Source organism: Anabrus simplex, chromosome 2, assembly GCF_040414725.1.
Source record: "Anabrus simplex isolate iqAnaSimp1 chromosome 2, ASM4041472v1, whole genome shotgun sequence".
Taxonomy (NCBI): domain Eukaryota; kingdom Metazoa; phylum Arthropoda; class Insecta; order Orthoptera; family Tettigoniidae; genus Anabrus; species Anabrus simplex.
In genome coordinates, this window is record NC_090266.1 from 312,690,952 (window position 1) to 312,703,016 (window position 12,065).

General features: G+C 39.1%; 1 protein-coding gene across 4 annotated transcripts in view; it reads left to right on the forward strand.

The window, feature by feature from the left end:
• The window catches only part of Magi (membrane associated guanylate kinase, WW and PDZ domain containing protein magi), a 670,891-nt gene that overhangs the window by 533,380 nt on the left and 125,446 nt on the right, over window positions 1-12,065 (forward strand). For all 4 annotated transcript variants that reach the window (XM_068226155.1, XM_067140637.2, XM_068226156.1 and 1 more), the window contains one exon: window positions 556-726. In XM_068226155.1, coding sequence (XP_068082256.1) covers window positions 556-726 — 171 coding nt within the window. The remainder of the gene's footprint in view (window positions 1-555; window positions 727-12,065) is intronic.

The window sequence follows — 12,065 nt, forward strand, 5'->3', positions numbered from 1 at the left end:
CATATTTTGGAGTGTCAGTGAATAAGAATCCTTGTCTTCAAGAATTCAAGATGAAAATGTGTGCAGTTAATGCCTCAAGGTCTGTTATGCAATCTATTCTTGCATTTGTTGCTGCCAGAAAGAATAACATTTGGTAATGAACAACACTACTCCATTGTCTTCTTTTAAGGTGTATAACTCTGTTATTAGACCATATTGCTATTTCCCTTTACTACATTTTTCCTGCAGTTAACTGTAATTTTGTTGTCTTTTCTTCAGGCATAAGTAAGGTGATAAAGTATTGTATCTTTCTTTTTCACTTATCTGTGGTTTTTTTTTTTTTTTTCACACCTTGCTGTCAGCCAGAAAATATATTTTTGAATTTTGCATATATCGTAGACCTTGAAAGTTGGTCGATATTTTGGTATTTCTATAGATTGTTTGCAGAATATTAGTGTGTTGCTGTAATTTGACTTCAGAGCAACATGATTTTGTCTATTATCATTGAGAGGCAAGGTGAGCTTTCATGGGAATGCTTACATTTTAGTTTAAATGAATATTTGCCGTGTGTTACAGGAGGAAGATGGACTTGGCAGCGAGGAAGAGCAGTATCATGCAGTTGAACTTAGCCGAGGAACAAGGGGATTTGGATTCAGCATCCGCGGAGGACGTGAATTCCAAAACATGCCACTCTTTGTCCTTCAAATTGCAGAACATGGTCCTGCTGCCTTAGATAACAGATTGAAGGTGAGATGAGTAATAAAGATCTACACGGCTATTTTGTGAGGATGTGAAAACATTTCCACTCAGCCAACCACAATTTATAATATAAAATATGACATGAAAATTGAAACGACGTCACTAAACGCAGCGTAGCGTATATTATTTAATAAGTGGACATCATCAGAATCATCATTTCACATCAGAATCTCCTTGGAAGTTCTCCTGTATGTATTTACATGGATGCAAATTTTAAAGTATGCTGGAAGTGAATACTGATAAAACCGTTGCAGGTAAATATACAGGGTCTTCTTTTTAGCTCGCTCTGCAGAACCGCTCAAAGCTCGCAGCGGCTGGCGCAATGACACTCTGTCGCTAGTTGCTGTAATGCGCGCTTTTTCTCCCCACTACTCACGGCATTTCACACGTATGGAAATCCATTTATAGTGAAGCTATTAGTCTAAAACCTACCTGGCATTACATTTGATGTTCAAAATGTTGTCCCTCAGCTGTCAAACACGCCTGACACCTCGTAAATAGGTTTTTCAAACACTCCGCGAATCTCAGCCCGTGTGATGTTCAAAATAACTTGTGTAATGTTCTCTTGTGTGAGGGTTGTTCACATACACTTTTCCCTTCGATATCCCTGAAAGGTAATAATCACAAAGATCTAGGGGGGAGATCTAGGGGAACTTCACGATCTTCGAAAACTTCCTGTATTACCTCCATAGACCAATTAGCAGTTTGTGCTGTCGCATGATCTTGCATCAAATAACCATTACTCCTTTCTTCTTCCATCAGCTCTTGAAAGAATGGTCTGAGAATGTCTATATATCGATCAGCATTTATTGTTTCACAGGAAAATAGGCCCTATAATTCTGGGAACAATTATTGCCCACCAAACTCCTGTCTTTACATCATGAAGTAGACGGACGTGCAGCTGGTGGGGAGTTTCTGCACACCAGCAGCGATTGTTTTGACAATTTACATAGCCACTTAAGTGTAGCCATGTTTCATCACTATAAAATAAAAATTCTGGGTCAACATACCCATAATGAACTGACTGAAGCAAGCAGTTACAATACCGAACCCTAGCGAAACTGTCACGTCCTCTTAAATATTGGGCAGGGGTGGGTTTGTACGGTTTTACTTTTAACAGTTTTGTTGCTTTGTGGGCAGATAATGACACATTAGCTTGTACGCCAAGATGCGAAAGGGAGTTTGTTGGAGTTCTTTCCAAGAGAGCTCCTGTTTCGTCAAACTTTTCTCTGTTAAAACGGTTTGTCTCCTGCGTGATTTCTTGTTCAGAATGGACCTGGTGGCGCGGAACTTCTTTACTAATTTACGAACCGTACTCCTATGGGGTGGGAGGATGCCGGGAAATTTGCGAATGAATCGAAAACAGCACTCTGTATACGAAGAATGATTTTCATAGCACAACACAATGAATACACTCTTTCTAATATATACATCACTCATTAAACGCACAATTACTTTAGTATTCCTACAGAAACTACGCTATTTTAAAGCAAACACATTGGACACGCTACCAATACCATAGATGTTAAACTAAACTATTGGTGTGAAGCAATGGTTATCACTGCTGTACTGCATTACGTCATCTTAGCCGGTCATGAAGCAATATATCTCTCGGCAAATGAGTCACCCAGCCACGCTATCGCCTTCCGTGCATGTTACTCTGACACACAGAGCGAGCTAAAAAATGGCCTAGAAATACAAATTAAAAGTTATATTTAGATTGATGCTTTCATGGCCCGTGAGTAGACATGATAATAAGCTTTTGGGCTTTTGCCATATCGGAAAAAATGTGAAATTCTTTACTGTTCGCAGAGAACTTTGCTCCACATGTTCAGAAGAAAATGTCTGTACACGAGCAAGACTTTCATAAGCTTCTTCTTCTTCTCATGTGTCCATACCATTTCATTGTACTGGTCTCTTGTCTTGCAGTTTAGGGAATGCAATTCTCTCTCTGATTTCTATGTTTCTGATTTTATCCCTTCGTATCTTCCCAGTTTTCCTCTAAGGAATTTCATCCCGGCTGCTTGGATTCTGCTTTCATCACATTTTGTTGTTTTCCATGTACCCGCCGCATATGTCAAAAGTGCACAATTTTCTTGCATTACTCTGGGACGTCCTGGTTCCACACTATACCTCTCACACCGTGGCAAAACCCATTGGCTTGTTGGATTCTCTTCCTGTTTTGTCATTTATTTTCCCATCTTCTGCAAGCATACTGTTCAAATATTTGAAGCTTTTCTCAACTTGTGATTGTCTTCCATTTATTTCAATATTCCCTCTTCCTTCGCTATTACCTCTTGTCATCTTTATTGTTGTACACTTCTCCACACTTATTTTAATTCCATATTCCTCTCTCTCCCAATTCCATACAATAACTTGTTCTTGGACTTTTCATTTCATCTTCTCCTCGTATTGCTATGCTGTCTGCAAAGATTAAGGCCTTTGCCTCTTTGCTTACCATTTTTTGTTGTACACTCTTGAGGATTTAATCCATGACTGTGATGAAGAGTAGAGGGGATAATACATTTCCTTGACAAAGTCCTGTTTCTACATTCAGCCAGTTTGTTTGTCCTATGTTAGTCTTTACACTACTAGCACAATTTTTATACAGGATTTTGATCATTTGTACTACTGCTATGCCTTCTCAGTATCTATAAATGTCATCAATAAATCCTTCCGGAGCCGATGACCTAGATGTTAGGTCCCTTTAAACAACGAGCGTCATCATCATAATCTTCATCACTAAATCCTTCCTGAAGTCCAGTCTGTTCTTCATGTTCCTTAATGTAAAAATTGGATCAAAAGTTTATCTATCTCTTCTAAATCCATATTGTTCTTCATCATTTCCTTGTTTACTTTCATCCTTGCTCTTCTAATATCCTCTCAAAGTTCTTTGCTACATGTGAAATGAGGGTGATTCCCTATGGTTGCTACATTCTTTATCATCCTTCTTAAATACTGGGATTATCAGACCCTTCCTCCAATATTCTGGTACTTCTTTTCAGTACCATATCACATGATATAAACTACATATCCAATGTAACCCTACTGGTCGTGCTCCCTTGATCATCTATGTAACCACCTCATCTACACCTGACCCTTTGCTGCTTTTTATCTTCATTATATCTCCTTTTATTTCAAACTTTGTTATATCCTGATTTTGCTTTCCTTCAACCATTTCTTTTTCATTTTCCTCCTCTTCCTCTAGTCCTTTGATATTAAGTAATTTAGCAAAATATTCCTCACATTGCTGGAGAATATCCTCTCTTAGTGTCAGTTTGTCCTGTGTCTGTCCTTACAAATTTTGTATCTTCCATCCTGTTTACTTTGTTTTTAACCAATGCCCACAAACCTACTACGCTGACGTAGCAGCAAGGGAGGTGATACTCCCAGGTGGCGGATAGGGGGGTCCTAACCGGCTTGCCAACGGACTTGAGAGAAATAAAATATCTCTCACGGACCAAACACAGAACCCCCTGTGGGTGGGGTACGCAGACGAAGAATACACCCTCGGTATCCCCTGCGTGTCATAAGAGGCGACTAAAAGGGGCGACTAAGGGATGATTATATTAGAACCATGAACCTCCTTGTGATTAGTACCACCATGTGGGGAACACCATGGGTAGCTTTTCCGTGCGCGTAGTACCACTATGTTAGGTACCAAATAGGTTTGTGATTAGTAGCAAACGAGAGTGCGACGGCTTTTACAGTACCTGTGATTAGTAGCACTATATGAGCGACACCATGGGATGATGGAACCCATGGTTCTGGCTTGCCTATGATTAGTACCCACTATATGAGGAAGACCACAGGATAGTATGAGTCCCTGTGGTTAGTACACTTAGGTGATGTACACCATAGGTTTGCGTTGCCTGTCAATGGCGCCACAATTTGTGAAACACTCTAGGTCTACGTTAAAGGTTGAGTCAAATGTTCCAACTTTACAATACCAAGAATATTGTAAAGGTGGAACATTTGACTCAACCTTCAACGTATACTTACGACAATACGGGCTTTATAATGAAGTTTATTTTATGTAAACACTCTAGGTCTGTAATACATGTGCGAATTTCATTACCTGTGAGTAGTAACATAATGTGTGGAATACCGCAAGTCTACGCTACTCTTGATTAGTACTGCAACATGACAAATACCATGGTTCTACTTTTCTAGCAATAAGTACCATTATGAGGGGCCGATGACTTGGATTTTGGACTCCTTTCGACTACAAGCATCATCGATTCTGTATCGTGCTATAGAAGCAGTCCCTTTGTCAGTAATTTTTTTTTTTTTTTACGCCAGCTTCTGTGCATGTGAGGTGATGATGCTTGTTGTTTTAAGGGGCCTAACATCGAAGGTCATCGGCCCATGCATGTGAGGCACTGTGGGTTGATTCCACTGATCGTTTTAAATTCATATCCATTCATTCATTCTCCATCCTCATGTTTTGAATTATGGTCAGTGGAGGATTTTGGGTTTTTAATTTGTCATTTCATTTCACCTCATTTCGTACCATTAGGAGCTGATGACCTAGATGTTAGGCCTCTTTAAACAACAAGCATCAGTCATTTAACCAATCCCTTTAACACTTTACTACTTTAACATCCTCTCACAAGATTTCTATGAAATTTTCCCCAGCACTTCCGTTTCTCTTCTTGTACAATCATCTGACATGCTTTCTTTGCTTCATGGTACTTTTGCCTACTCTCCATATTTCTGCCTTCCATGCTTTTTGTTTTTCTATCACTTCATCACTGCATGGTTCATGGTGTGGTTACTGCAGTCACGTCATATTTCATGAACCATGGGCAATGGCTGAGTTGCCTAGTTAGTGGACCTGAGTATCAGGATACCTGTTGGTATGTAATGGGAGTGGACATCTCGGACATGCTCTGATTCGTGTCCCTTCCTGTGCTCAGGCGGCTAGGACTATATGATCCACCGTGGTCCATAACCCGTTAGAGGAGAGATCTTCACTTGGACTATATGTAAGTAAGCGTAGTATCCCGCTTCACAGCATTTTCAACGAGCACATTCAGAACATTTTAAGCAAGCCTCGGATCTGTGGTAGTAATGGAGTCCCACTCCCATTTGACAGGCGAGGGACTACTTGGAAACAACTTGGGGAACAAAATGGAATTCGATGGGGATCTATCAATATTAATGGGGCTTATGGAAGAAAGTAGAACTAGCTGAGTCAGCAAAGATGATGTGTCTGGATGTGTTAGAAGTTAATGATATTCGGGTAAGGGGAGATGAGGAAGAGATAGATTATAAAGTGTATTTGACGGGTGTTAAAAAAGGAAGGGCGGAGTGTGGGGTAGAACTGTACATTGAGGATTCTATTGTATGCAACATAGTTTCTGTTAGCCATGTAAATGAGCAAATGATGTGGGTAGATTGGCTGTTGGAGGAATTAAAATAATAATATTCTTAGTGTACTCACCATGTCAGATTGCAGATGAGGATGGATTTGACAAGTTTTATGATGCATTGAGTAACATCGTAGCCAGAGTCAACAGTAAGGATAGGATAGTGCTAATGGGCAATTTTAATGTGAGAGTTGGAAATCAAACTGAAGGATACAAAAGGGTGATCGCTAAATGTGGGTAAGATGTGGAACAGCTTGCTGTCTTCTGTGCAAGTATGGGATTAGCAGTTACATATACATTCTTCATAAGTAATGCTATTCATTGCTACACAAGAGGGTAGGGGCACCAGATCCATAATAGACCATGATATTATCATAACCTTGCATCCAGGAGGTATTGGGTTCGAACCCCATTGTCAGCAGCCCTGAAAATGGTTTTCCGTGGTTTCCCATTTTCACACCAGGCAAATGCTGGGGCTGAACCTTAATTAAGGCCACGGCCACTTCCTTCCCACTCCTAGCCCTTTCCTGTCCCATCGTCGCCATAAAGGCCGGTCTCCACTGATTAACATTTAACAACAACATGTTAAATGTTAAAAGTGTTAAATGTTAACTGGTGACACCATCAACATGTTAAATGTAAAATGTTGAACGCTGTTTCATTTAACATTGTGTCCACATTTAATGAACATGTTAAACTTGACCTTCTTTGTTTGTATATAGGTAGTTCATCATATCAAATTTCCGGTAATACATTTAGGCGGTGTCTAGTATTTTCAAACAAAGACAATGGACTCAGATGAAGAGGATTTGGCCTTTGTTATTGCCACTGTTGCTTCTTGTTATGATTTACAAATGCAGTTTTATTAGACACATTTCATCCCCTCATCCTGCTCACTGCTTCAAAAGCAAACCACTTTGAAGAATAAACTTCGTCCGCTCCCCCCCCCCCCCCGCCCGCCCGCCTTCCGATTTTTCTGTTGTTTTTTTTTTCTTTTGCAATACTCGACTGTACTGGGAGCGGAGGGACGCTAGTTTCTTTTTTTTTTTTTCGATGCACTCGCAGGAATAATTCTAGATAATTTAGAGTTCCTGGAAACTGTCGGCTTTCTTCGCTTTATCTCTGTATTCCTTTGATGAGACATACCACAAACAAGGCCTTTCTATTATGTCATTAATTAAGTCTAAAATATTTTTTCTCCACTCCATTTCTGACTATAAATTTTAGTATAGTGCAGAGAGAACGATACGCGTGTGCGTACCGGTACCGGTACTGTATTTGTAGCTTATAACAAAGAGAATGAGTGTTGCGGAGTGTTGTAACTATAACCCTACTTCACGAGAAGCACTTCGTTTGCGTCGTTTGGTTATCTGTTGACATGGAAATGGCAAGGAAGTTGCCGAAGCTGTGCCAACATCTCACGAACAAGTAATTGACTTGACATGTTTTCCACTTGGAGCGGAAAACACGCCAACATGTTAAAAGTGTTAACCTCAACATTCTGAGTTAACATGCAAAGTCAATTGGAAAACACAAACACAATATACATGTCAATTGTAACATGTTAAATTTAACATGTTGGTGTTAAATGTTAATCAGTGGAGACCGGCCTTAAGACCTATCTGTGTCGGTGCGACGTAAAACAACTAGAAAAAAAAAAAAAGCAGCCCTGAAGATTGTTTTCCATGGTTTCCCATTTTCACACCAGGCAAATGCTAGGGTTGTACTTCTATTAAGGCCCCACTCCTAGGACTTTCCTATTCCATTGTCACCATAAGACATATTTTTGTCAGTGTGATGTAAAGCAAATTATAAAAAATAATATTATCATAACAAACTTTGTTTTGAGGAAATCTCTTCGGAGTGTGCAGATATTTCAGGGAATTTTTTGATGATGCAGACCACTGTCTGATCAGGCCTAGCATAGAAAAAGTGAAACCTGTCTGGAGACGAATAAGGTAGAAAATCTCCAGAACGAAGAAATTAGACAGAAGTACATGGATATGATTAGTAAAGTTCCAAATAGTGGACAGTAAGCAGTATCAGGATATAAAAAGAGAATTGGTGGCACACTGGGGAATGCCTACCGACAACTGTGTGTTTTTGTTTTTTACAAGTTGCTTTACATTGCACCAACACTGATAGGTCTTATGGCAACGATGGGGCAGGAAAGAGCTAGGAGTGGGAGGGAAGCATCTATGGCCTTTGCCTGGTGTGGAAATGCGAAACCACGGAAAACCATCTTCAAGGCTGCCGACAGTGGGGTTGGACCCACTATCTCCTGAATACTGGATACTGGCCACACTTAAGCGACTGCAGCTATCGAGCTCGGTCAGCTGTGTGTAAAGATGGAAAAAATTTGAACATCTTGGTGGAATGATGAAGTGAGAGTAGCTTGCTAACGTAAAAACATGTGTCAGAAATGGCTCAAACAAGGACTAATGTAGACAGGGAATTGTACGTTGATGAAGGAAACAGAGTGAAGCAAATAGTTATTGAATCCAAGAAGAAGTCGTGGGAAGATTTTGGTAATAATCTGGAAATGCTAGATCAATCATCAGGGAAATCTTTCTAGACGGAATAAAGAATCTTAGGAAGGGGGTGTGGGAAGAAAATGAATAGTGTTTTGGGTAAATCAGGTGAACTAATAATAGATCCCAGGGAATCACTGGAGAGGTGGAAGTAATATATAGAAAATCTTCTCAACGTAACAGGAGATCTTTGTGGTGATGTCACGAACAACCAAGCTTATAGGGAGGAGGATAATGATGTTGGTGAAATTACACTTGAGGAAGTGGAAAAAATGGTCAACAAACTCCACTGTAATAAAGCAGCAGTAACAAATGAAATTAGACGTGAAAAGGTGAAGTTTAGTAAGATTAGCATGGAGTGTTATCAAGGTACCTTTTGATTGGAGGAAAGCAGTAATTGCACCTATCCATAAGCAAGGAAACTGGAAGGATTGCAATGACAATCGAAGTATCTCATTGATCAGTATAGCAGGCAGGGTGTTCACTGGCATCTTGGAAGGAATGGTGCGGTCAGCAGTTGAGAGGAATTTGGATGAAAACCAGTGTGGTTTCAGACCATACAAGGGCTTTCAGGATCAGATTCTCAGTATTCACCAAGTAATTGAATCAATCAATCAATCAGTCAATCAATCAATCAATCAATACTGATCTGCATTTAGGGCAGTCGCCCAGGTGGCAGATTCCCTATCTGTTGTTTTCCTAGCCTTTTCCTAAATGATTTCAAAGAAATTGGAAATTTATTGAACGTCTCCCTTGGTTATTCCAATCCCTGCTACGAGAGGCATACCTGCCAAATATTCTGGTTTTTGCATAAAATGTATGGATTTTGAGTGTGTTTTACGGTTGTACAAATGAATGTTATTGCATGTATTTTGAATATCCGCGCTTGTTTTCGCTTTCTGCGATAGTAGCTTGTAATACGAGATGCGGTGTTTGACCAGGAAATGTATCTATAATCCTATTATCGATTATCACTGTACCATTGTCACCTGTTTGACCTCAACTGCTACTTCATTCACCGAGATGTTCCCAAACAAGTAGCAGGCTGTGATTTTAATGAAAAGAAATCAGTGAAAAGTAGCAGACTGTGAATTTATATGGAACAATTTTAGTGACTGCATTGTGCTTCGTAGCAGCTGAAAGGCTTTGTTGGTGTGTGGTTGTGAGTAACAATGACGGTAGTTCTGAAACTCGTGGAATTGTGTGACTTATTTGTAAGCAGTTTAGTATTTTTAGTAGTGTTCGTAATGAGTTCAACTAAGAAACAATATTATCAATCTTTTAGGGAGGCATATTCTGCTAAATTTTCTTGTTTTATACGATCATGGAAAGGCAAAACATTCGCATTCTGTTCCATGTGCTCGTGTGATATAAACGTTTCTCAAGGAGGAAGAAAAGAATTAGTAAATCACATTAAATCTGTTAAACAAGTCTCCAATACAAAATTTAAGGATGGCAGTCAGAAAATTAATTTGTTTTTTACCTCTTCTGGAGCCGACCTTGATATAGTAAGAGCGGAATGCTTGTTTTCTTCATTTGTAATTGAACATAATATCCCGTTAGCTGTTGCCGATCATGCTGGTGCTCTGTTTAGAAAATGTCTCCAGGTTCAAAAATTGCAAAAATATGGCTGTGGTTGTGCGAAAACCACACACATTTTGAAAGAAATGGCCACGGATTCAAGACGTGAACTTGTTGGTTACATGCAACGTGAACCATTTTCTTTAGCTACGGGTGGGAGCAGTAATAGTAATGCTTGTAGTTCCGTCATCAGGCTTAAATGAGGCATACTGTGCCTTCCTGTATGCTATCATTCTTTTATTTGAGAATCTCAATTCTACACTTCAGAGTGCTTCCCATCACACTTCACTTCACACTTAAGCTTTACCCTATTGTCGTCACCTGTTTTGTGGCAAAGCAGGAAAAGATAGTGAGTGAGCTCAGTGTTATCTGTCCCAGCCTTGGTGGGTGATTCAACAGGATGGAATGTTGGTAATTTGGTTATTTCACAGTTAGAATGTTACAAAATACCAATTCAGTATTGTGTAGCGTTCTGTTCCGACAGTGCTCCAGTCATGATTGGAAAGAAATTGAAGTAGCTGCTGTTTTTAGGGAAGCACAGTCATCTGTCTTTGTACTGATTTCCTCATGCCATTTGATTAACTTAGCTGCTGAGAAAGGTGCAAGCAGTTTTCCTGTTAAAGTTGATGAAATATTAGTCTACATCTTCTATTATTTAGAAAAGAGTTGTAAGAGGAAGGAACTCCTTAAGAAATTCCAAGAGCTTCACAACAAGGAAACTAAGAAGATACTGAAATATGTATGCACAGGATCGCTATTGCTAGGAAGGTGTCTGCAGAGGCTGTTAGAGCAATGGGATCCACTACTTGGTTTCTTTAAAGATGAGGTGCTTGTTAATGCTCAGTGTGCATCAACTACTAACTTATCATCTATGATCCCAAAAGCTGAGCCTGGTAGTTTCAAAGACCCTGAAAAGAGGAAAGCTACTGATTCGTCAGAATTGGTTGCTCCCAAAATATTTGCATGCGTCTCAAAATCTGACCCTCCTGTGCTAAAGAATAAGAACGTTATTCAAAATCGTGATGAAGCATTTTTTGTGATTCTGTCATCAGGCTTAAATAAGGCATACTGTGCCTTGCTCATTTCAAGGTGATGTCATTCTTCTGTTTGAGATTCTCAATTCTACACTTCAGAGTGCTTCCCATCACGCTTGTAAACTACTAGAACTAATGACGAACCTGTTAAAGTAGCTGGTTTCCAGATTTGTTAAACCAAAAGTGATCAAAAGTTCCTTTTTTGTTAAAAGATCAATACAATTCTGTTGAGAATCAGAGAGACAAGGATGAGCTAGTCATTACTATTGATTTGAAAAAATCTTATAGGTTCCACCTTTTTCAATACAAATACAATGTTGTCTGATGTTTTTTTACAACATATCTTTAATTACAGAACTAATTTCGGCGTTCATGATGCCATCATCAGCTGCATAACAAGTGAAGGGAAACTTGGCGATACAACAATATGCTACAACATATCAATAACAGTTAACTCCTTGGTATCCTATACTAATTTTATGTTAAGTTTAAAAATCTCTAGTTTACAACAAGATAACACTTATGAGTCAAAATTTTAAAATAGTACAAAAATCTCATTTCAAGGTGATGAATTAACTTCAGATATTTGGTAAATACTAGGTACCTTTTATACATTCGTAAACATAGAAAGTCAATGTTCAATTGCAACATTAGTGTTGGACAAATAGATCTGAGTCCAGTGGTATGCTATTAAAATGTTCATTTCAAAGATACTGTGCTAGAGGGTTTTATGGATAAAAACTCATTATGTTCTGTTAAAATATTGTAATAAAATGCGCCATCTTCTGGAGCTTGTTGAATTGTAGAAC